The 25,543-nt window shown below is 45.2% G+C and overlaps 1 gene segment (V, D, J or C); it reads right to left on the reverse strand.

Annotated features, from left to right (window-relative positions):
* Window positions 1-773: 773 nt before the first annotated feature.
* LOC132381354 (Ig heavy chain C region-like) lies at window positions 774-17,274 on the reverse strand. The segment is given in 10 exon segments: window positions 774-1,441; window positions 2,094-2,408; window positions 3,725-4,042; window positions 4,129-4,431; window positions 7,969-8,268; window positions 9,211-9,504; window positions 16,284-16,344; window positions 16,413-16,419; window positions 16,746-17,049; window positions 17,159-17,274. Coding segments are annotated over 10 exon segments (2,331 nt in total).
* Between the last annotated feature and the right edge of the window lie 8,269 nt (window positions 17,275-25,543).

A 25,543-nucleotide genomic window follows, 5' to 3' on the forward strand; every position in this document is an offset into this window, starting at 1 on the left:
ACATGTCTAAAACAATGGAACTCTGGAATATTGAGCTGCCAGTCCTGCCTCTCCTGCAACCAAGTCTCACTAATTTTTACGGTATCATAATTCCTTATTTTAATCTATGACATGAGCTCATTTGCCTTTCCTATAAAATACTTGCTTTGAAATATACCCAGCTGAGAACATTGCTCATACCGTGCTCAACCGTTTAATTCCTGACATCTATCTCCAGAACCTCTCCACTATCTGTCCTGACCCTCTGGTTCTCATCCCCTGAAACTCTAGTTTAAACAGCCCCCACCCGCACCCCCCATGCAGCATTAGTAAACCTTCCTGTGAGGATATTAGACCCCTTCAGTGCAGATGCAAACCATCTGCCCTGACAGACAGAGGTTTAACTGCACCATTGCAAAAGAACAGTTCCCAACAATGATATGTTTCATTTAGTTAGCGTCACACATGGACCAGATGAGCAGCAGCAAAGTTAATGGGGGCAAGGAGCCCTCGCACAGCGATCCGACATCTTTGACACAAATATATTGTCTGGTCAGTGGTTGGCACTCTCACCTCTTTGTCAGATGGCCGTAGGTTCTAATTTCTTTGACCATTTGTTGACAGCTGATCATTGGGACTCCTGATGCAGGAAGGGTTTAGACACCATAGATACAAAGGCACCTATTTCTCCCCGAGTGTGTGTCACCTACCACACCTCATGTTGAAAGTTCCTTATTTCCTGTCTCCAAAAATCACAGCTAAAACATTTTCACTTCATATTTATTGCACTTGGATCGGTACATTGACACAAACAGAGATTTAATACATTGTGCAGTCCCACACAGGGTTGAAATCCATTCAAACATGGCAGAAGAAGGTCTTAGGATGTATGTACAAACTCAGAGATTTGTGGTGAATCATGTTTGTTCCTTAATTTGATTCTTGATCTTAATTTCATTCCTAATTATTTTAAAAGGTCCAGATCTTAAACATGTTTTAATCAGCAAAATAACCCTCTGTGATAATTAATAATATTAAAACTAACAAAACTAGGGTTTCATGGATTGAATCACACAGTGTTACACACAAGATTTAAAACTATCAGTCAGAACAAGTGAGACATTGACCAGGGTGGGTTTGCTGTGAGATTTATTGATGCTTCGGAACAGGTTGGTTGTGAGCGACTCATGACCCACCACACAGGAGAAAGTGGTGCCGCTCTTCCACTCCTCAGGAGAAACCTTCAGCTGACTGGTCATTGTGTTCCAGCCTTTTCTGGGGTCCTTGGTCACCGGCTGGTTCACAAACCCTGTCTTCAGAAGGGTGTCATTGGCCATCCAGGCCACATAGATGTCTGCGGGAGAGAACTTGGTGACCAGGCACATGAAGGTCCCAGTCTGATCGGTGTCTACCTCATCCGATGATGGGGGGAGGAGGTAGACGTGAGGACGAGTCACATCACCTGGAACAGAGAGAATCTCAGTTAGAATGAATCTTCCAGTAATTCCCTCCTTACCCAACACATTCTGGTCTTGTACCAACATGAACAATTTCTAAATCTGAGAGACTTCACTTTATCTGAAACCAAAGGCTTTTCCCTTTCTGCTCATCATTGGGATTTGTGGAGTGGAAATCTTGAACCTGCTGCATTTTACAGCTCCCAGCGAGGTTAGTCCATTCAGTTCAATCAATGGGTGTCGCTGAAAACAGCAACTCAACAGAAAGTGGAACTCCGCCCCTGGACATGCATCACCCTGTGCTGTTTGTTCCATCTCCCCTGGAGCAGGGGTGACAGTCTCAGCTGTGTACGTGTGAGAGGGAGTGAGAACCTGTCGAACTCTCTGCCACAGAAAGCACTTGAAGAATTATCATGTAATATATTCAAGAATGGGTTGTATGCATTTCTTCATGTGAATGGGTCAAAGGATATCTGGAGAAAATAGGAATATTGATTGAGTTTGGATGACTAGCCGAAACCAGACTGAATGGTTCAGATCGAGAGACCCAATGACCTGCTCCTGTTCTCATTTTCTATAGTCTATCACAGTGCTGGATGGTGATAAATCTGTCCAATTGCTGAGATTAGACTCACACTGAATTCTGTCCACACGTACCTGTGTCCTTCCTGATGGATTTCTTCACCGGTGTTGGTAAACTCTCGTCCTCTATCACACACGAGAACTCAGCCCCACTGTTCCACTCTGCAGCAGAGACTGTCAGTCTGCTGGTGATCATGTCTTCACCTCCATTGCTGTCTGGACCTACAGTCCTCACCCCATCTTCCCTCTTCCTTCCGTCCACCTGCCAGGTTACACTGAACCCCTGTAAGTCACTGTGAACCACATCACATAGAATGGTCGCTGTCCTCTTCGTCCAGATCTCTTCGAAGGAAGGTTTGCTTAAAGTGACTGAAGTATCTGAACATTTATCTGGGAGAAACGTCACAATTATTATTTCCCCATTCCCCAATGGATGAATTTCTCACTGACAAGACCAGCATTTCTGTTCGTCTCTGGTCAATGATTTGCCAGTCCCATCAAGAGGAGATGAGACCAATCTACATTGGTGAAAAAAGGAATCTTCCCTAGGGTAGACACCCTGAGGGAATGTAAATGAGCAAGATTGGCCCTTGCATTGTTTTTGCAGTTTCATGGTCACTTAAACTGTTGCCAGCCACTTATTAAAACAAATACAGAAAATAACCAGTATTTCAGAGTGTGTTGGTGGAACAGGAAACAGAGCAAAGTATCACATGAAAATCTTGCAGAAAATACACTTCATATTACAGAATTTATGAGAAACATTTAGTTTTTGTGACTAATATTAAATGCACTCTTTTTCTCTGTTAGGTGTAACTAACATTTGCTTCTGCTTTGTCAGAATGTTGTGTGTTCAAGCCGCCCTCCAGAGGCTTCTACACATTGTCCAGGCTGACTGTTCCCACACAGGAGCAGAGGGAGAGCTGCTCTGCTGGAAATTCAGTCACAACTGAGGTACTAATCAGGGGCTTGTTCAAAGGTAAAGGGAGGGAGCATTTTGAAGATGAGTATCAGCGATTTCCAGAGTGTCTGTCCAGTGAAATGATCTGGATTCACCTCCAGTTCTGAAATTATTTCCTGGAATACTATTGTTTCGATGGTGAAAATGTGGATTATGTTGGTTGAGAGCGGAAAACAAACCGATGATTGGCCAATTTAAGTGCCAAGCGAGATTAAAAAGATGATGACATTGAGGCTGAGTCAATGGCCAAACCAGTATTCAGCTCACTACTCTATGAGGCTTCCCTCACCTCAGCACTGAACTGACTCTGCAGCTGCGGCCTGCAGCCATCAGCACTCACCTCAGCACTGAGCCTGGCTCCGTGGCCGTGGCCTGCAGCCATCAGTCTCCTGGACCAGTTGCAGTGCTGAACTGGTGACGTGGCTGTGGATTTACTTCAGGGCACTCTGCGGTTCAGGTTCTGTGGATTGTTTGTTTGAACCTTCATATTGTTTACACAATTTGTTCTTTCTTTTTCTCACATTGGATGTTTGACTCTGAATTCTATTCTGTTTCTTTGCTTTGTCTGCAACAAGAGAATCTCAAGGTTGTATATGGTGCACAGACTTTGATAATAAATGTACTTGGAATTTTATCAGTTCCCTCATATAACGAAACCAGAACTACACTGTGATTTAGTGTTGACCTTGAATTCATAGCACAATGTAAACAATTTAAAAAATGGGGTGAGGAACCAGGACCCTACCTTGGACGTTCTTCACTTGCTTCTTGATACGGGTGTTGGAGGGGGGATGAATCACTGTACAGCTGAAGACTGATTCTGTCTCCCACTCCTGTAAACTCACGGTCAGGAAGTGTCTGGCACTGAAAGTCCACCCCTGCTCCAGAGCGGTTGGTGTAGCAGTGGTGTTGAAGGTGATCACGGTGTTGTGTTTCTCCCAGATGACATTTATTTGGTCCGGGTAGAACCCAGAGACCACACACTCCAGTGTGACCATTTTCCTTTTCTTGGTCTCTTCCTGAGGTGGAGGCAGCAGTCTGACCTTGGGACTTTTTATCTCAACTGGAATAGACAAGAAAATAGGAATTCTGAAACATTTTGACTCAGGTAACTAATGCTGGCCATTCAATCACTTGTCTCTTGCCCACCTTTGGTACTATTGGTCCGTGCTGACACTCGGGAAGATGAAGGAGATTCCTGAGCAGAGCACTCGTACTCCACCCCACTGAACCACTCCTCCACACTGATCTGGAGTTCGCTGAGCACTCTGTATCGGGACCCGTCCCTCTCCGCTTGATGGGTGTGAATTCCTTTTGTTTTCTCCTTCCCGCCCACGTGCCATGAGATGTGGATATCTTCGGGATCTGTACAGAGAACCGTGCACTTCACGGTAGCAGTCTTGTCGATCCACATCTCTTCAATGTCGGGATTTTGAATAAAGACAGACAATTCTGTGGATTAGAAATGGAAATGCTCAGAATCTTACTGGAGATATTTCTATTGGTTGTGTTAGGTCAAGACAGACCTTGTGTTAATGCAAACAGAGTAACAGAAACACCCAGGACTGAATCACGTGTCTCACACTCCTCCAAGTTTTGATTCCAGAAAAGAAAATCAGAACAAAGGATGTGCTAATCGGTTTTGAATCCCTTTCTTATAACTGTACCAATTGGTTCACTGTGAGACAGAGAAGCATGCAGATTTCTCAGCAGAGACGCAGCTCAGTATATTCTTTGCTCGGAGACTCAGTGCCATTGATTAGTAACAATGGACACTGTGAATCAATGAGAATCCCTTTCTCCATCTGGGCTGAGCCTGGGATTCACTCAGTTTAATAACTTCACATCCGGACATTGAGTCTGACTGTGGCTGTGCCTCTCCCCATCTCTGCAACATTCACCACCCACACAAACTTCAGAAAACATCGTATTCTTTCAACTCTGCTCCCTCATACACCTGCACTACTTCTGCTGGTGCCTGTGGTTTTAGCATTCCTGCGTACAAACACTGAAGCCTCTGTCTCTCTTGAAATGAGCAGCCATGGTCAGAGTGTGTTGTTAAGTTGCTGGGCTGATGAACTGGGAAAATAGTTTCAAATCCCAACCTGGTGGATGGGAGTTTAAATTCAATTCATCAATGCTTTGTGGAATAGAAACATGTCTATGGAGGTATTTGTAGTGTCATTCCCTGTGATAACTTCCGGAGAGAAGTCCCATCTGATCCGGCTGGTCTGTGACTCCAGACCTGCAGCAACACGGCTGAACCTGAATCACCATCAGGAATGAGGCAGCAAGTCCCTCAGTTCCAGAGCGATCAGTGATTGATAGGAAATGATAAATGAATAAAACAGCTCTTTGATCAAGTGTTGGGTCACCTGTCCTCTGGGTTAGTGTCGGTTTTGTGTGAAGTTGTTGAGGCCGTCTCCCAATGCACGATCATCAGTTCACATACATTGCAGCTCTCTGCACTTCTTGTACACCATTTACGCACTCGGTCCCCTTTTGCTCTTTGACATTTAGTGTGGAGGCTGATTGTGTTTGTGTCACGGTTGAGTCCTTCAGTGAGACTGTGAGTCAGTGTCTTTGTCTGAAGAAAGAGCAGATGTAACACACACTGTCCAGTCTGACTGGGACGGATCATCTGACAAAGTATGATGTGTATTTCTTAACCTTTCTCATGTCAGTTAGATTATGAGCAATTTTCTTTTAAAACAGAAAGTGCATGGTTGTAGTCTAGATGATCATTGTTGTGTAATATCACAAATCTGCAAACGTCGGTGTACACTGAAGGGTCACAGAATTGTGAATCCCAGTTTAATCAGCACTGTGTTGTTGTTAAATGTGTTTTGGCAGGTTTCTCAGTTTGGTCCCATATCAGCCTGGTCTTGATGTTCAGCAGTCCCTGGGAAATGAGATCCCCTCATAAAACCTGACAGAGTCAAGATCGCTCCCCTTATTGCTGAATTATTCCACAAGAAGCATAGCATTCTATCAGTGCTTGGGTAATTTTAACAGAACATTGTCCTTTCTGACATTCTTTGGGATCACTGAGTTTCCCAATTGGACTGAATTCAGTGTCCCACACGTGGATCAATGTTTCGCAACTTGTCTGATTCAGGAATTACACACAAATCATGTCAGATTGGACAGGAGACTGTGTAGACCCCTGTGTCTTGTCTCACCAATTTGTCTTGTGCCCAACATTATCAAAGCGTCATCCATCCTTTGACTGAGTCAATTTGGAATTTCTGCCCCGTTCACCTTCATCACCTCGTGCCTCACAGCCACTGGGTGAAAAACAGGTTCCAGTTCTTGCTGACTGGAGTCAGACAGGAGGGAATCTGGCCAAGGAAACTGGAATTGGGATCTGAGTCACACTGAAGCAACAATGTACACAAATGAATGAGAGTATGGACAACCAGAAACACAAGAGGTTCTACAGATGCTGGAAATCTTGAACAACACACACAAAATGCTGGAGGAACATGGGAAGTCAGGCAGCGTCTATGGATGGAAATAAACAATCGATCTTTCAGGCCAAGTGACTTCACCAGTACTGGAAAGGAAGTGGGCAGAAGCCAGAATAAGAGGTGGGTGGAGTGGAGATGAATACAATCTGTCAGATGAGTGGTGAGACCAGGTGAGGGGGTAAGGATGTGGATGGGGAGGGGGTATGAAGTAGAAAGCTGGTGGGGGATAAATGGAAGAGATAAATGGCTGAAGCAGAAGCAATCTGACAGGACAGTGGACCATGGAGGAAATGATGGACAGGTGGGTAGGTGATAGAATGAGGTGGTATCTAATATGGGGATTAGGAAAAAAGGGGATTAAAGGACCGGGGGAGATTACTGGAGGTTGCAGAAATTAGAACTCAAGCTATCAGACTGGCAGATATCTGGATGGAATATGAGGTGTTGCTACTCCAACCTGACTTTGGCCTCACCACGTCAGTAGGGGAGACCATGGACAGACATGTCAGAATGGGAATGGGAAGTCAAATTGAAAAAGGTGGCCACAAGGATAATAGAAAGTCGAATAGAAATGTGATTGGAGAAGTAGTCAGTTTGAATCATGTGTTTTCTTCTCTCTTTGTTAAATTTCCATCCCAATGGATACCAGGAGCAGGTCTGGAATCCAGTAAATGGATTGTTATGAAATTCAATGACGAATTGTATACACAGCCAATCACTTTATTTCACACTTTCCTGCAAAACAATGATACTGTAGGGTAGAACCATCGGAGAATGTTGCATTGAGGTTACTCTGGTAAAAGAACATTGGCACAGGCTCCGAAGGACAGTTTCCACCTGGAAATGGAAGATTCATAGATTTAAATGTTAGATATTTTCAGCTCTTTTCCCATGCTTGGAAAAAGGGAGTCCCACATATTCCCACTCTCTGTCCTCTGTATATTGCATCCTATCGGGATGAGGTTGGGTCAGCCATGATAAATGCATGTGCTGTCTGAACCTGGTCAAGGATCTGAGGACACAAGGTCACAAACATTCACTCGAGGATTCGGCATCAATTCAAAAATAATCCAGGCACCTACATTTCAGTGAGTTGAGAATCGACAGAAGAGTCTCTCTGGAAACACTGGATACAGACTCTGGGGACTGAAGCAAATACAAAATTGCAGAGATATTTTTTGAGGAACTAACACTGAGAAGACAGTGAAAAGGGGAAAGGGAGGTTTTCTCCAGATGGTAAAGCATGGGACGTGAGCTTTGCTCACTAACTTATTTTCATTATAACTACAAACAGAGACAACTACAATTATTGAGACAGAATGGACAGGTGACCTCATCTTATACCTTTCCTGCCCAGTAGATGGGGTTAAAGCTGCTGGTGATTTGAGTTGATTCAAAGTGCAAAGATCATCTGTACATCACTCAACCAGATTGACAGTAGGGACAGGAATTGTGTGGGAGTATCAGTTAAGTAGTTCAGTGCTGTAAGTTAATTAATTTTTCTTCAGACATCACTCACCCCCTCGATACGTCATGTTGACCTGACCACTGAAACCGGAAGGTGCGTGATTCACTTCACAAGTATATTTCTGTTTCTTGGTCCATTCCTGCACAGGCACTGTCAGGTAAGCGATTGTTTCAAATCCACCATCAGATCTCCGAGAGGAAGGGAGAACGATGCCTTCTCGGGCAGATCCAGCTTTTTTCCAGGATACCTGAACGTTGTCGGGAGAGAATCCAGATATCACACAGCCCAGGACAGCATTTGCTTGACTGTGGATCACCTCCCGGGATGGAACAAGGGAGCTGAGCTTCGGAGCTGTAACACATTTAATATCTGTCAGTACATGATTGCTTTGCCCATGCTTTGGACTTCATTCCCCCTCATCCCGGGCAAGTTCCCCAGTTCCAGCCCTCTCAAGAATGGTGTTAATTTACAGCTGATCTGATGATCTGATGGTTCACACCAGCGAGTGGGAGGGCTGGGTGTATCACTTGGGCCTCCCAGCAGTGTGTCCCACTATGCTATGATAATGCAGAGAGGTGGGTCATGGGGTTGAGGTGCAGACCTGTCGTGATCTAATTGTTTAATGGAGAATGACTGATACCAGCTCCTGTGAGCAGGAGTACATGGTGTGGTACTGTTTCCATTGGTGAATTTGGGAAACACAATTTTACTTTCAATGAGAAAGAAGAACAGATGGACAGGAGGGAATTATTTTGTTGTCTCTGCAAAGGCTTGTTCAGATCTGTGAGAAGGTGGTTAAAGAAGGGCACTGGAGTGGATTCCTTCGTCACATTCACTAGGGATTGCTTTTATCAGAAGAGGGGGAAGCTGCAGGGTGGAGGGGTAAGTGCAGGAGGAGAGGGGTAAAGTTTAAATTGTTGTTCTGTGTGCAGGGGTACGATGGGCCAGCAGTCTCTGTATGTGTACAGGAGCTGATCTGCAGGGCGGTTTTTGTGGGATGGGATGGTGGAGAGGTTCCTGAAAGGAGTGGATACATTGGAGACAGATCAGCACAAGTTGTTTCCTCCACCCTCCACTGATACGGAGTTTCATTGAGTTCAGGAGGACGTTTCCCCCCATATCAATTCCATACGTTTTCTCACTGTCATTTTGGTGAGGAGTCATACTGCCATTGTAAGATTAGAGTAAAGGAGTTAATTGCCGTGCCGAACATTATCTGACAAAGGTTCGTGTTCCAGATTTACACTCTGAGATCAATGCAGCTTTTAAGAGAAAATTATGTCTCATACTAACATTGAGGTTTCTGGAACCCCACTGTCACCATCCCTGCCTTGCACGTGTAGACTTTATTCTTCTTCCAGTCCGCCGCAGAGACTTCGAGCAAGCTGCTCATCGTGTACTTTGAATTTTGCCCCAACACCGCCGGGTATTTCTTGATTCCAGTGGTGATGTCCCCACTGTTAGTGGACCATGTCTGACTGATGCTCTCAGGCTGATAGTCCTTGACCAGACAGAGGAGCCTGATGCCTTGGTCAGATTCTGTGGTGCAGGAAGGGGTGATGTAGACTGATGGTGTGGACTTGACCTCTGAAATGGAAAGAAATTCACAGAAGTTCTGTAAGTAAATGCATTACTGGCAGACAAAGGAGACATGTTATACGTTACCATTACTAACTACTGTGCTGAAGTCTGAGACACATAAGCTGGGATGCCCACCCGACCCCTCCACTGTACTGTAGTAATTTTATGTATTGCACTGTACCTCAGCTACTAAAGAAAAACAAATTTCATGACAGATGTGAGTGAGGATAAACCTGATTCTGATGTGGGTCTCTATTGTGGACTGAGAGTGGGAAAGGGAAGGGAGGGAGAAGCATCAGAGAGACATTCTGGAAAGATCAATAAACCAATTGTTTTGAATCAAGTGACCTTGCCTGTTGTCTCAGAGCTGGTTGGCTCTGCACCCATGCCAACTGCTGCCCCTGCTCTGTCATTTGTCCCACACCCCTCCCGTGGCGCTCCACTGTCACCGTTCCCAACATGCATTGCTCTCACCAGATTTACAAACTCACTCTCCACTCCACTTTGACAAATATGTTACTACAGAAAAGTCTTGGGTACGCTAGCAATGTACTTGTGCCCAAGATTTTTGCACAGTACTGTTTATAAATGAGTAATTTCCAAAATTATTCACCCCATGAAACAAAACTCTCACCACTTCAACACCCAGCTGGGAATCTGTGTCACTGAGCTCAGAGGTCAGTCTCACAGTGGAGGCTTGAGCCCACAGTCACAAGTGTGCCCCAACACCCCGCCCAGAACCGTACTCATCCAATGTCCGATGTGAAGTTGATGCCAACATTGTGTTTGCCTTCTTTACCACAGACTCCACCTGTAAATTCATCTTCTGGGACACTCGCACGAGGACTCCGAAGTCTTCCGCACTTCTGATGCACCCTCTGCACTCCTTGATGCATCTGACACTGCCTCAAAATTCAACCCATGCAACTGAGGAAGAACTTCAACCGCACCGAGCCTGTGGAAATTACAAGCCAAACGCCTTCCCAACACACCAGGCCCAGAATCGCACTGAGATGAATGGTGACTGTGATCCTTTGACAAGTCTAGTCTGCGAGGGAATCATGGAAGTGGAATCCCCAGTTTAATCCAGGGAACTCCAGCAAGGCCCCGTGTCATGTGGTGGAGTGTGGTGACAGTTCTGGTGGCATCTGTCACTCAGTAAATCTTGGGGCACAGTGGTCTGTGGAACTGTGAGACTGACTCCAGTGTAAGTGGCTAGACACTGGTAAATGGTTCACTTCGGGAATGCCAGCTACAGCCAGCACCATTCAAACCACAGTATCTTCAGTTTCCCTTGTATTGAGCAGCAGGGGAAAGGGATGGTCAGCTGTGGTCTGAGGAACCTTGCTGCTGTTTATCAGCATCAACCCCTCACAACAAGGGAGTTACAGGACCAAAGACCTGGGACCATCAGGACGACCATCAGTAATCTGTGACTATCTATTCATCTACCACACAGTCAGTAACTTTAAATTCCTGGGTGTCACTGTCTCAGAGGACCTGTCCTGGACTCAGCATATAAATGTAATTGCAGAGGAAACAGGACAGTGCATCTACTTCCTCAGGAGTCTGTGGAGATTTGGCATGATGTCTAAAATCTTGATAAACTTCTATAGAATTGTAGTGGAAAGTGTATTGACTGGCTGTATTATCGCCTGGTATGGGAACAGCAATGCCTTTGAATGGAAAATACTGCAAACAATAGTGGATTCAGCCCAGTACATAATGGGTAAAGCACTCTCAACCATTGAGCACATCTACATGAAATGCTGTCGTAAGAAAGCTGCATCTATCATCAAAGATCCTCACCACCCAGGCCCTGCTCTTTTCTCACTGCTACCATCAAGCAGATGGAACAAGAGCCTCAGGACTCACAACACCAGTTTCAAGAACAGTTACTACCCTCAACCATCCGGCTCTTGAATAAAAGAGGATAATTATGCTCATCTATTGAGATGTTCCCATAAACAATGATCTCACTTTAAGGACTCTTTACCTTGTTATTTATTGCAATTTATTTAGGGTTGCAATTCACCAGTTTATTGTCTTCTATGCTCTTGCTGTTTCATTGATCCTGTTTACAGTTACTATTCTATAGATTTGCTGAGTATGCCCACAAGCAAATGAATCTCAGAGTTGTATGTGGTGACATATATGTACCCTGATAATAAATTTTACTTTGAATTTTCAGACTTCAAATGAAGGTTTTCCAATGTTGGGGAGCTTTAGGAATTGTAGGCTAAAAGTGACCATTCCCTTCCAACATCACCCAAACAGACTGATTGTCATGTTGTAGTTCAGCTTGTGGACAAGTGACACACTGCAGGAGTACTTGCTGGGTTGGGAAAGGCCCTGGGATGTTCTGGGGTTGTAGAAGCCAATGAAAAACAAATTGTTTTCATCAAAATAGGAAAGGTACGTTGCATCCGGAGTTTCTCCGGTCACTGGATGATTTCTGGATGATTTCCCTCCAGGATGGATTTATATTCAGGAAACAGCGTAGTTGCCAGAAATCAGATTGACAGAGTCTGGTGAAGGGTCACTGTTGTGAAACATTAACTCTGTTTCTCACCCCACAGATGTTCCCTGAGCTGCTCAGTGTTGGCAGTGCAGGAGGCACAATATTGTCAGTCAGTGAGATTTGCAGCTGAGGATCTTTTACATCCCGGGACCAGCAGGTGGTAAGTACAGTTCTGTCTGGATCAGAGTTCCTCTGGGTCTTTATAAAAACACCCATCAAACTGACAGCAGGTTGCTGGGGTGAAGAGGGGAACTGGATCTGGGTGGGTCACGGGGTGCTGGGGTGAAGAGGGTAACTGAATCTGGGTGGGGCATGGTGTGCTGGGGTGAAGAGGGGAACTATATCTGGGTGGGTCACGGGGTGCTGGGATGAAGAGGGCAACTGGATCTGGGTGGGTCACAGGGTGCTGGGGTGAAGAGGGGAACTGGATCTGGGTGGGTCACAGGGTGCTGGGGTGAAGAGGGGAACTGGATCTGGGTGGGTCACAGGGTGCTGGGGTGAAGAGGGGAACTGGATCTGGGTGGGTCACAGGGTGCTGGGATGGAGGGGAACTGGATCTGGTTGGGTCACAGGGTGCTGGGGTGAAGAGGGGAACTGGATCTGGGTGGGTCACAGGGTGCTGGAGTGGAGGGGAACTGGATCTGGGTGGGTCACAGGAGCTGCGTATTTGGACAAAACGATCGATGGTGAATCAGCAGATTGGTGGAGGTTCAGTCTGATTTCAGTCTGTATTGTAGTAAGTGGATAGAACATCGGGGAATATGAACAACAGATGGGCAATTTTATTTATTCATTTGTTTTTTGGAATCTGGGCTTTGCCGGTAAAGTCTGAGTGAATTACACATCTGAGCTGTCATTCAGAGGGCTTTTGGAGATAAACACATTGATAGGTCATAAATAGGCTCATAAAACACATAGAACATGGAAGATAGAAAACCTACAGCACAATACAGGCCCTGTGGCACTCAAAGTTGTGCCGAACATGTCCCAACCTTAGAAATTAAGAACTAGGCTTACACATGGCCCTCTATTTTTCTGAGCTCCATGTACCTATCCAAAGGTCTCTTAAAAGACCCTATTGTATCCGCCTCCACCACCATTGCCGGCAGCCCATTCCACGCACTCACCACTCTCTGAGTAAAAAACTTACCCCTGGCATCTCTTCTGTACCTACTCCCCAGCAGCTTAAACCTGTGTCCTCTTGTTGCAACCATTTCAGCCCTGGGAAAAAGCCTCTGACACGATCAATGCCTCTCATCTTTTTCACCTCTATCATCCTCCATCGCCCCAAGGAGAAAAGGCCAAGTTCACTCAACCTATCCTCATAAGGCATGTTCCCAATCCAGGAACCATCCTTGTAAATCTTCTCTGCACCCTTTCTATGGCTTCCACATCCTTCCTGTAGTGAGGCGACCAGAACTGAGCACAGTGCTCCAAGTGGGGTCTGACCAGGGTCCTATATAGCTGCAAAGGGTAAGGATGGTGAGGATGAGAGATCTCCTTCCCTGAGGGACATCAGTAAAACCGAAGGGTCATCATTACTAATGACTGGATTTAAAAACAACACCAATTATTAAGATGTTGGAAATCTGACCACAGATCCAAATCTGTCGCAGATTATGATGAACTGAGTTTAGATTTGTCAGTTTTTTTGTGGTGGTATCCGTGGACTGTTCATGCATCCCTCTGCACTACTCATCTGCTTTGATGTACTGCCCTGTTTCCCATCACTCCGAATCCAACCTTGTGCCTGTCCATTGGATCACTGTGTCCACGGTGCCCTGGACAATATTTCTCCTTCAATAACATCTCCAGAACAGACTCTGATCATTCTCCCCTTGCAGTTTGTGGATTCTGCTGTGTGCAGAGTGGCTCCACATTCCCGACTCTACAACAGGGCTGGACTTTGAAACTACTTCATTGCCTGTGAAGAGCTCGGGGACACCATGAAAGGTGTCTGTAAATGTCAGCACTTTATCTCGCAACCACTTTTACTGAATCACCAGCAATACTGGTTAATGTAGGAAAACACTTGTAAAACAAACCCAGTCGAGGGATGGAGGAGGGCAAGAAGTTAGAGCAGTTGCTCTGTCTGTCAACTGAGAATAAGCAGTTCATTTGAAAAGCGAAGTTCAACTCGTGTCCCGTGAGCGTGTGATGGGACAGGTTGGGGGAAGCTTCACTCTGTGTCTAACCCAGGGGTGGGCAAACTTTTTGACTTGAGGGCCACAAAGGGTTCTAAAATTTGACAGGGGGGCCGGACCAGGAGCAGATGGACGGAGTGTTTTGGTAATACACCTCATAAGAGAAAATAAAATATCATGGGATATGTAGAAAACATGTGCTTTAATTTCAATTGAAAATGAACAAATGCATTACAACAAAGTATCTGTCTTTGAAGTCCCATGGTATTTAGCTATTTATTGAAATGTCTTTTAAAATACTGAAAATTAAATGAATAAAATACAGCTTTTTTTTAATAGTAACAGTTATTATTTTAAAGCACTGAAAATTCTGTTATCCTTCAAGATATTATCATCATCACTCTCCTCCTGACTGTCTTTATTTCAAAAACGGTAGGAGATGCAGGTCTACTTGTCCTGCTCCTTCTTATTCAATTGTCCCCTGTGCCAAAACTCAACAACAACCCGCACAATGACAGAACAGTGAGAGCGCGCCAATATGCGGAGCTCTGTGCTCGCAAATCCCCGCAGGCTATCTCCCTTAGCCGGAACGCTCGCTAATTGTGAGCCGGTTCGGATGTGCCAGGAAATGGGTCGCCACAAGGTCACAAAGTAAAGCGCAAATGTGTGGAGTAATACGCTGCACCTCAACAAAGGTCAATGTATATAGAGTGCGTCATCTATTGGGAAAACGCTAGAATTGCGGGAAAAAAATGTTAACAAGGTTTATTAATATAATTTCATCAAGTTCTGCGGGCTGGATTAAAAAGCTTAACGGGCCGCATATGGCCCGCGGGCCGTAGTTTGCCCCTGCCTGGTCTAACCTCTGCTGCCTCTGCCCTGGGAGGGATGGGGCAGTGCAGAAGAATCTTTCTGTTTAATCCGTGGCTGCCAGGACAGGACATGCGAGCTGTAATCTGCATTTAACTCATGCTCTGTGTATCCTTGGGTGATTGTTGGAATCCCTTTGAGGAAGAATTCCCCAGATTGACAAGATAAATACTGATTCCAGTGAATGACTGAGCAGAGAGTGAGGCCATTCATCCGATAGTGTCTGTGCTTCCCTTTAGCTGAGCAAACCCAATAAACCCATTGGTCTCTCTGCTCTTCCCTGTATCCCTACAAAAGGCGGATCTCCTGTTCCCTCTCTACACTCACTATTGGCCACCACCATCATTCAGGCGGTGTGTTTCAGATCATAAACGTTCATCAACAAACCTTCCCTTAAATGCTCGCCTACTACACATTATTGACTTGAACGCTTCCCTCCCCACCCCACCTGCACCACTCCCCCCTCCCCCGCCCACCAATGCAAGGCTGCCCGGAATGTGTGATGGAATTGTGATTTCAATTCCCTGCCTTACCTTTCCTGCACCACTTCCCCACTGCCTTCTCACTCCAAAATTCTTCCCCACCGTACCCCACCTCCTCACCCGTCAGGGAATAAAACTAAAACCTTTATACCATCAATTAATCCTGGGTTATCGCCGATACTTTTGCTGTATCCCGGGATGGACCTCAGGCCGGACATTACATGATGGGACTGACACCCACCTGTACCCTGGGGATATTGAGCCATCAACCAGATCATACCGGTGTAACCATTCCCTCAGATTATGTCTCAATCCCATTACCTTCAACATGAAAGCAGTCGACAGTAAACCCGATCCCAATAACTTGACACTGAACAGATCCATTGTTGTCACTGACAGGGAACGAGTTTAACTGCACTGAAACGCTCAGCCCCTGAACGTGGCTTCAGTTGGTGCTGAGGATCAGAAGCCAGACCTGAACCAAACACTGAGCTCACTCAGCACAACCGGCCGATGTCAAGGCTCAGTCTGGTGACAAGATCCGACCCCATTCCCCTGAGCCTGTTCCCGGTCTGTGGACAGTTCACTGGTGGGGTGGGGTATGTACCCTTGTACTGTTACTGGGCTCTAGAGAAACCCGCCGGTTCGGGGAGATTCATGTACTCGCTCTAAATATCTCACTGATTTCAGGTGAATCACGGAATTCGCCAAAACCGTCAATAAATAGAATACTATTGCGTGAAGATACAATTGAGAAGTTGGTCTTACCTGAAGTCACTGTCAGCGAGGTTCCTCCGCCCCAGTAGTCACGATAGTCACAGTGCCCCGTCTCCCCGTTCACCCAGTGCAGTAACTTCACTTGCCCGTCACATCCAATAATCTCAGCAAAATGTCAACATGATCCCTGTCCGGACCGGGAGCAGCCGCTTCCTGGATTTCCATCCCAAACTCCCTCCTTGTCTCTTCCTGGCGTGTGATTAAAAGAGACATTTCCACAGTTTTCCTGTCTGCGGACACCGGCTCCCGCCATCACCCAGAATCAGAGTCGAATCCTTTTTGGGCTTTTAATTGTCCAGAAATGGACATTTACACCCAGCAGTCCGAGTCGGGCTTCAGGGATTTGACTCTGGGAAACAGCAATGCGGAATCCGTGGAGACAGACTGCGCTGCAGACGCTCCTTTATCGGGACCAGTTTCTGTCCAGCTCCCCATCACCGTGCTCCATCCCACCCAGTTCTCGCACAGTAATAGGTCGCCGTGTCGTCCAGTCTCAGGTTGGTTATTTGCAGATAAAAGTTGCTGCTGTCCTTGGAAGCGGTGAACCGGCTCTGGACTCCAGGCGCGTAATAGTTAGTGAAACTTTCTGATTTATAAGCTAGCAGCCACTTCAGCCCTTTCCCGGGGACCTGTTTCACCCAGTTCATTTCGGCACTGCTGATATCGAACCCACTGACTTCACAGGTCAGTGTGTGAGACTGTCCGGGCTGTCCCACCGCTGACTCGGGCTGTGTCAGCACGTCGTCGGACCGCACGCCTGTCAATAAAAAAGAGCAGAAATTAATAAAATGTTTCACGGGCAGAGGTTCACAAAGCCTCCGAGAAACAGCCGGTCCCGGGTGGGCGACGAGCCGCGGGACACCCACCTGCCAGACAAGACAGGAGGAGACAGAGATAAGGAACGACCCCCATCGCCCTGATCACTGAGCCGGTCTTGGACCTGTTGAGATCGGCGGCTTCAGCTCAGGCCGGCTTTGTCCGGAGCCGCAGTGAGCGCTGTTTAAATAGGGACGTGGGCTGTGAGTGAGAGAGGGAGCCGCGGTTTGAACAGGCTCTCACACACTGAAACCAGAGGCGCAGCTTCCTGTCCCCGCCCACAGCAGCGATTTCAATTCCCCAAAAGATGTTTGTCTCTGCAACAGGCGGCAGTGACCAGATCCGGATTAAAGATCTGTCACACTCTGCTCGATTCATCAGTTTCAGCAATGAACAGTTTGTGTAAACTGAAACACACAGAATCCCAGCGAGAGAGAATCAGAGACACCAGTCAGTGGACAGATATCCCCCTGAGAGACAGGGACTGAGAGTCACCAGTCAGTGGACAGATATCCCTCTGAGAGACATGGACTGAGAGATACCAGTCAGTGGACAGATAACCCTCTGAGAGACACCGGTCAGTGGACAGATATCTCCCTGAGAGACACCAGTCAGTGGACAGATATCCCCCTGAGAGACGGGGCATGAGAGACACCAGTCAGTGGACAGATATCCCCCTGAGAGACAGGGACTGAGAGACACCAGTCAGTGGACAGATATCCCCCTGAGAGACAGGGACTGAGAGACACCAGTCAATGGACAGATATCATGACACCAATCAAAATGGTGAATCATTATATTTCCCATCCAAGAGGATCACAACCTTGCTGTAGGGTTTGGAGGCTTGAGTGCCTCAGTGACCCAGAGATCTGTGTTGGTTTGAGTTTTATGTTGCCTTGTGCTTTAGCTCTAGGTAGGGACACCCATGCCAAACAGGTCAAAGGGTAGAGGTCAGACAAAGAGTGGTCCACCATTCCACCAGGTTCGGAGTTTCAGGGTTAGTGAACCTGACCAGGCAAAAAGAAAAATTGTTATTGTTATGAGACGCTCCCAACCACGCCAGCTTCCAGGATTTAGACTCTCTAACTCTCTGGAGTACAGATAGCTAGTTGCAGCCCCTTTAAGGTTCAGGATGATCCCGCTAAATGGGGATGGGCCCGAAGAATTGAGTATTTAAAGAACATCTGAACCGATGTTGGGTGATGATTTGTAACCTTACTCATTATATCATCTGGTTTTTGTTTTGTGCTCAGCAGAAGAGAAGAATGCCCTTAACTCCTGATGGAGTCATCGGGGTGCCCTCATGACAAGCTTTTTGCACTGATCTTTTTATGGTTGCTCATCATGTGACATTTCTGGAGCATTTAACAGTTTTTTTACAAGTTCGAGTTGTTAGCTCAACGCTCAACTCAGAATGGATGGAAAGCATGCAAGGAAGCTGGCTGGATTAGTCCAGTGCTGATGCCACTACGCCACCAGCCAGCCTATCGTGCTCAGTTCTCAATCCATTTTGATACTGTGTCTTAATCCTTGACATGGATACTCCAGCATTTGGGTCCAAACTGTCCTTGTCAAGGGCTCTCTTCACAGTTATGGAAACAGCAATGAAGAATCCTTCTACATCTGAGTGTGATAGTATTCCCCAGTCACCACCCGGGACTTGCATGGCTGACAGTAGTGAAAACTGACAGGAAGCTACTGGCATGGTGAAGGGAGCCATGCACTTCACCAAGACCAAGAGAAAAAATGTTTTTTTGGAATGTACAAACCATGTACAGCACTGGCAAGCTCACACAGATAACCACAGTAATGAGTCAGTATGGCCAACACACAATGGGGTTAGTGAAAGTAGATGCACACGGTCTGGCAGACTAAAGGCAGCAACTGGTGAAAGAGTTTTATATTCAGGAAGGGAAAACATCAGCGTCTTGATGGTGTAGCTGTCATTTTGAGGGAAGGCATTGAGAAGTGCCCGCTGGAGTGAAAACCAATCAACAGTCGGCTGGTGAGAGTCAGGCTGAGAGTGAAGCAAGTGAACATGACTGTGATCCAGTGCTATGCTCCAAGTAACAGTAGTGACATTGAAGAAAAGGACATCTACAGACAGCAGAGGTAGAGTTAACACCACGCCATGACATAATCATCATCATGGGAGATCTAAATGGCAAAGTGGGAAATAACAACTCGGACTTCACTCAGGTCATGTGCATGCAAGGATGTGGAACAATGAATAACAACGGTGAAAGACGGGTGGAATTCTGTGCCATGAACAGTCTGGTCACAGGAGGGACCCTGTTTCCACACCATGGAATCCACACACTGACTTGTTGCTCACCCAGTAGAAGTGACAAGATCTAGATTAACCATTTGATGATCAATGGTACATGGAGACGACCCTTGCCGGGTGTAAAGGTGAAGAGAGGAGTAGATAGAGGATATAACCACCACCTTGCTGTAGCAGTGATGAAACTCAAGTTGAGAAACACTGGGACCACAGCACATGTACAAAGACGTTTTGATGTTGAGAAGCTCAAGGACACCAGTGTGAGATCTACTGTCACCATTAAACTTAAGAACAGATTTCAGGCTTTGGCGACGATGTGTCAGTGACAAGATCAACACTATGTGGAAACAGATTGCGTCAGTGTTCATCGAGAGCAGTGAGGCTTGTCTACATTACAGAGCTGGAAAGGAAAACAAAGAATAGATACAGCAGGAAACATGGACAACCTTATACAAAAGAAGGAAAATTAGGAAGAAAATGTTCAATGCAGAGTAAACACGAATTAAGGTGAAACTTGCATTGGAATTCACTGAAGCTAGCAAGAAAGTGAAGAGCTAAGGATGGATAAGAGAGTCTACATGGAAGACCTTGCAGTGGTGGCCACAGCAGTGCCAGTTAACGTGATCAGGAAAATATATACAAGATTTCAAAATTAGTATGCAGAAATTTCCAAGCCAGATCCAGTAGCCCCATGAGAGGTAAGAATGCTCTGCTTTTGACAAGAGCACAAAGCACGATGGACAGGGTATTTCAGAGATTTACTAGTCAGAGAGGACCTCAACATCAACACAGATCCAGCCAAGAAAGAAGAGATTGTTACTGTGATTAATACATTAAGAAACAGCAAAGCTCCAGAATATGACAATTTGAAAGTTGAACTGCTCAAAGCTGAACCAAAAGTTACCACAGTCATCCTGCATCCACTGTTTACTATAATCTGGGAAACGGGACAATTGCCCAAGGACTGGACAAAGGGAGTTAGGATCTCCAAGAAAGGAGCACTGAGTGATTGCAACAACTGATGCGGCATCATACTCTTGTCTCACCAAAGTCATTGTCCAACGGATTACAGATGCTGTAGATGTTTGCTTGAAGGAGCAAGTTGGCTTCAGGAAGAATAGAGGCTCTGTTAACCGGATCTTCATGCTGCGTTATATCATAGAGCAGTGCACAGAGTGGTAGAGACAACTGTACATAAATTTCATGGACTTTGAAAAGGCTTTTGATAGCATCCACGGGGCCAGCCTCTGCCAAATTCTCAGATCATACGGGATCCCTTCCAAAATTGTCCAGCATATCTTGAGTTTGTTTGGTAATTTCACATTTGGAGCAGGTAAAGTTATAGTCATTGCATTACAGGAATGATGTGGCTGCTTTGGAGAGGGTGAAAAGTAGATTCAGTCGAGTGTTGTTTGCATTGGAGCATATTTCCTGTAAGGAGAGTTTGGATAAACTTGGACTGTTTTTGCTGGAGCATTGGACACTGTGGGATGGACTGACAGGAGTATGTAAATTTATGAGGAGCATAGATAGTCACAGACTTTTTCTAGAGTAGAAATGTCAAACGCCAGAGGGCAGAGGTTTCAGATAATGGGAAAAGTATAAATGAGATTTATGAGGCAAAATTGTGGACACACTGGGCAATTTTTCCCTTTCTTGTGCAGATATCTGTACTGGAGAAGTTTAGTTGGAACCATGAGTATAATGGTATTGGGCCAGAGCACAAATTTCCTGCTTGCAGCATAAATAAACACCACCTTCAATCTGAGCCAATCTCTGTTTTCTTCCCATAGAACCCAAGATTTAAGTTTGTTTCAAGTCAGCTTTATATTGTCACTTCCCAGAGGACAGATGTCTCCATACTTGCATGGACCCTTTCTTCCTTCAGACTTTCAGTCCCATTAGTCAATCCTCTTCAGAATTAGAATCAGAATTAGGTTCATTATCACCGGTATGACACATGAAATTTGTTAATATAGCGGCAGCAGTTCAATGCAATACATAATATAGAAGAAAAAAACCCAAAATAAAATAATAATAATAGTAAATAAATAAGTAAATTATTTACAATATATGTATATTGAATAGATCAAAATCATGCAAAAAACCAGAAATAATATATTTTAGAAAGTGACCGAGTGTCTAAGGTTTCATTGGCCATATAGGAATCAGATGGCAGAGGGGAAGAAGCTGTTTCTGAATTGCTGGGTGTGTGCCTTCAGGCTTCTGTACCTCTTACCTGATGGTAACAGTGAGAAAAGAGCATGCCCTGGGTGCTGGAGGTCCTTAATAATGCACACTGCCTTTCTGAGACACTGCTCCTTGAAGAGGCCCTGGATACTTTGTAGGCTCATACCCAAAAGGAAGCCAACTAAATTTGCAACCCTCTGCAGCTTCTTTCAATCCTGTGCAGTAGCCCCTACCATCCCCCCCCCCAATACCAGACAGTGATGCAACCTGTCAGAATATTCTCCACTGTACATCTATAGTAATACGAGAATTGTACTTTCAGTAATACAAGAATTGTTTAATGATATTAGCCCCTGAATCAAAAAAGTATTTCTATGCCTTGAGCAGTGAACTTTTTCTTTTTAGTAAGCCTATTTCCTCTGGAAGATTCCCTGTTCAGATTAAGTCAAGCCACATCTCCTACAGGAAGCTGAGAAGGATATAGTCTCTATATCACTGCCCAGTTTCACCCCCCTGTCAAGAATGAAAATATGAAATGTGTTTCTGGTAAATCAACAGCTGCACACAGAGATTCTGTACAAATTATCCTGTGTACTGAGTGTCAGAAGGAGGTTGTTCAGCCCTCCAGTCCGAGCTCCATTTACCAACCTTGGCTCCACATATTTTAATAATTGAACTCAAATAAAATTCTATTAATATTGAGGTTTCAACTGACACTTCCCACCCTCCCCCAAGTCTTCAGTTCAGTTCACTTTCAGTTTATTGTCATTTAGAAACCACAAATGCAATGCAGTTAAAAAATGAGACAATGTTCCTCCAGCTTGACCACTTTCCAGGGAGACTTCCAGATTTCCACTGACCTGTATATCCTGAAATAACAGATTCTTTGTGTTATTCTTCTGTGCCATTCTGGAATGTTTTTAAACTCCCCAATTACACTGGCCTTCAGTTTTCCACACTTCAGGGAACAAGAGACCAGCCCTAACATTTTATCCCAGTTCCAGAAGCACTTCAATGTGCCTCATCCACACACACCCTCTCCAAGGAAGAGACATTCTTCCTGAGGGGTGATGCCAAGAATCACAGCCAGTGCTCCAGATGTGGACTAATTCAATCTCTACTCCATGGCAGTGTAATATCCACCCCTCTGTATCTCTGTTTTCTCCATTAACTGCAGCACATTGAGACCCTAAACTTAAATTCATCATCAGGATTAATTAGAACCCAAACCTGCCAATGGTCTCTCATCCAAAGTAAACCTTCCACATTCCCTCTCTGTCTGCTGGGATTCGTTATTCCCTTATGGAATCCATGTCAGTCAACTGACACAGCAGAAACAAGACCTCTCTTGAAACACGAGCTTACCGAACAACAACCTCAGTGACTGTGGGCAGTTTACCTCCTTATGTTTCTCACTACACCTGACTATTTTCATGTGTACCCGCCTCGACCTACCATTGGCTTATATTGATTACAGGTTGTTTAAAACCTTCTGGACTTACAGCTGTAAGTTAAAAGTCTCACAGCTGGCTAATCCGTTCCAGTCACACTGCCTCTTTGTCCCATTCTGAATTGAGATATGGGACATGCTCCACTCTACTCTCTCTACACCCATGACTGTGTGGCTAGGCACAGCTCAAATACCATCTTCACATTTGTCCGTTGTTGGCAGAATCTCAGATGGTGATGAGGAGGTGACAGAAGTGAGATAGATTGGTGTCACAACAATAACCTTCACTCAGTGTCAGTCAGAATAATGAATTGATTGTGGCCTTCGGGAGGGGAACATGGGGGAGCACACACCAGGTATCATTGAGGGATTAGCAGTGGAAAGGGTGAGCAGTTTCAAATTCCTGGCTGTCAACATCACTAAAGATCGATCCTGGGTCCAACATTGATGAAACGACAAAGAAAGAACATTAGAGGTTAAATTTCATAAGGAGTTTGAGATGATCTGGTGTTTCACCAAGTACTCTAGTAAATTTCTACAGGTGTACCATGGAGAGCATTCGATGTGGTTGCATCACCGTCTGGTACAGACAAACACTGCACAGGATCAGAAAAAGCTGCAGAGAGTTGCAAACTCAGCCAGCTCCATCACGGGCACCATCTTCCCCAGCATTGAGGACATCTTCAAAAGGCAATGCCTCAAAAAGCCGCATCCATCATTAAAGACCCACATCACACAGGACATGTTCTCTTCTTATTACTACCTTCAGAGAGGCGGTACAGGAGCCTGGAGACACACACTCAACATTTCAGGAACAGCTTTTTCCCCTCTGCCATCAGATTTCCGAACAGGCAATGGATCAATTTATGAACACTATCTCCTATTTTTGCTCTTGATTTGCATGAGTTATATAGACATGTATCGTATTGTAATTTATGATGTTTATGTGTTACACTGTACTGCTGCCACAACACAACAAATTTCACAACACATGTCAGTGATATTAAACCTGCTTCTGATACTGATGGGAGTGAAGGCAGAAACTAGTTGAGTCTGACGATCTGATATACCTGACCGTAGGTGACTGGACCAGGCCCAACTGCTGCCACTGGGAAACTACAGTTCCTGCGAAAGGGTTTAGGATTGGGTGATGGACAGGAAAGTGAAGGGAAAATAAAGAGAGAGCAACAGACAGAGAGTGAAGGCAGAAGAGGATAAAAACATGGTGGGAGAGAATGATACGGAGGGGGAGTGATGAGAGGGGTGACAAAGAGGAAATGAGGGGGAAACAATGTGGATATGCAGTGAGTGAGGGGGAACAGGAGAGTGCAAGTCCCAGGAAGAGATAAAGAGAGTGGGAGAGGAAGATGGTGAAGGAAAGGAAATTCAATAGATTTTGTTTCTCTCCTGTGACTCTGGTACTACACAGATTTAAATGAAACATACAGTACAGCAGCAGATTCAGACCAATTAATTCATGCCATTGTTTATTTTCCACATGTACCTCCAGTCACTCCATCTTTGTCCAACTGGGTTAACTTTTCCTTCTGCTCCCTTTCCCCACATTTACTTCTGTGGGAGAGATCCACATTCTCCCCACTCTCTGGATAAATAATCCAAACTCGATGCTTAGTGATTATTTACAATAGTTTTAATTCCCCCTGAAGACTGAACCACTGTTCTCCTCCACCCTATCAAGTATTTTTATTATCTGTGAGGTGGAAATATGCTTTACCCTTCAACCTTCTCATGACCCTCATGACAGGGTGTATTTGAGCATCTAAACCATTCACGTATTACTAATGAGGTTAAAAATGTGTCCCTGTTTTCACAGGAAAGAGCCCGAAAGTTGAATCCAGTACATTCCAGCATCAAGGAGACAGTGTCCCTGCTGGGAGAATTTCATGGGACTGGGTAAGAGGAGAGTACAGATTGCTTTTTGTCCAAATTTAAGCATAGGTTTTCATGCCTGCATTAACCTGGGTGAAACTTCATGAAACCCCAATTCTGGTTGCTCCACTGTAAGAAGGATGTGGAGACTTTGGAGAGGGTGTAAAAGACATTCACGAGCATGTTGCCTGGATTACAGAATATTAGCTGTAAGGAGAGGTTGAACAATCTTTGACTGTTTACAGGGGAGCGTCAGCTGAGAGGCAACCTGATAGAGGCTTATAAAAGCATGAGAGTCATCAATAGTTGTCGACAGTCTAAGTCATTTCCCCAGGGTAAAATGTCATATTCAAAAGAGATTTAAGGTGAGGGGTGTAACATTCAAAGGAGATTTGTGGGTTGTATTTTTTACACACAGTGACAGGTGCCTGGAATGCACTGGCAGGAGTGGTGGTGAATCAGCATGATAGTACAGTTGAGATACATTTGAAAAAGCACATGACCATTCAGGATATGGAGGGATATGGATTCTGTGCAGATAGTTCAGTTTAGATTAATTTGTTGTTGTGGTTGTCACAGTCACCATGGGCTGTAGGGCCTGTTCCCGTGCTGTACTGTTCT

The sequence above is a fragment of the Hypanus sabinus genome, chromosome 26 (genome assembly GCF_030144855.1).
Source record: "Hypanus sabinus isolate sHypSab1 chromosome 26, sHypSab1.hap1, whole genome shotgun sequence".
NCBI lineage: Eukaryota > Metazoa > Chordata > Chondrichthyes > Myliobatiformes > Dasyatidae > Hypanus > Hypanus sabinus.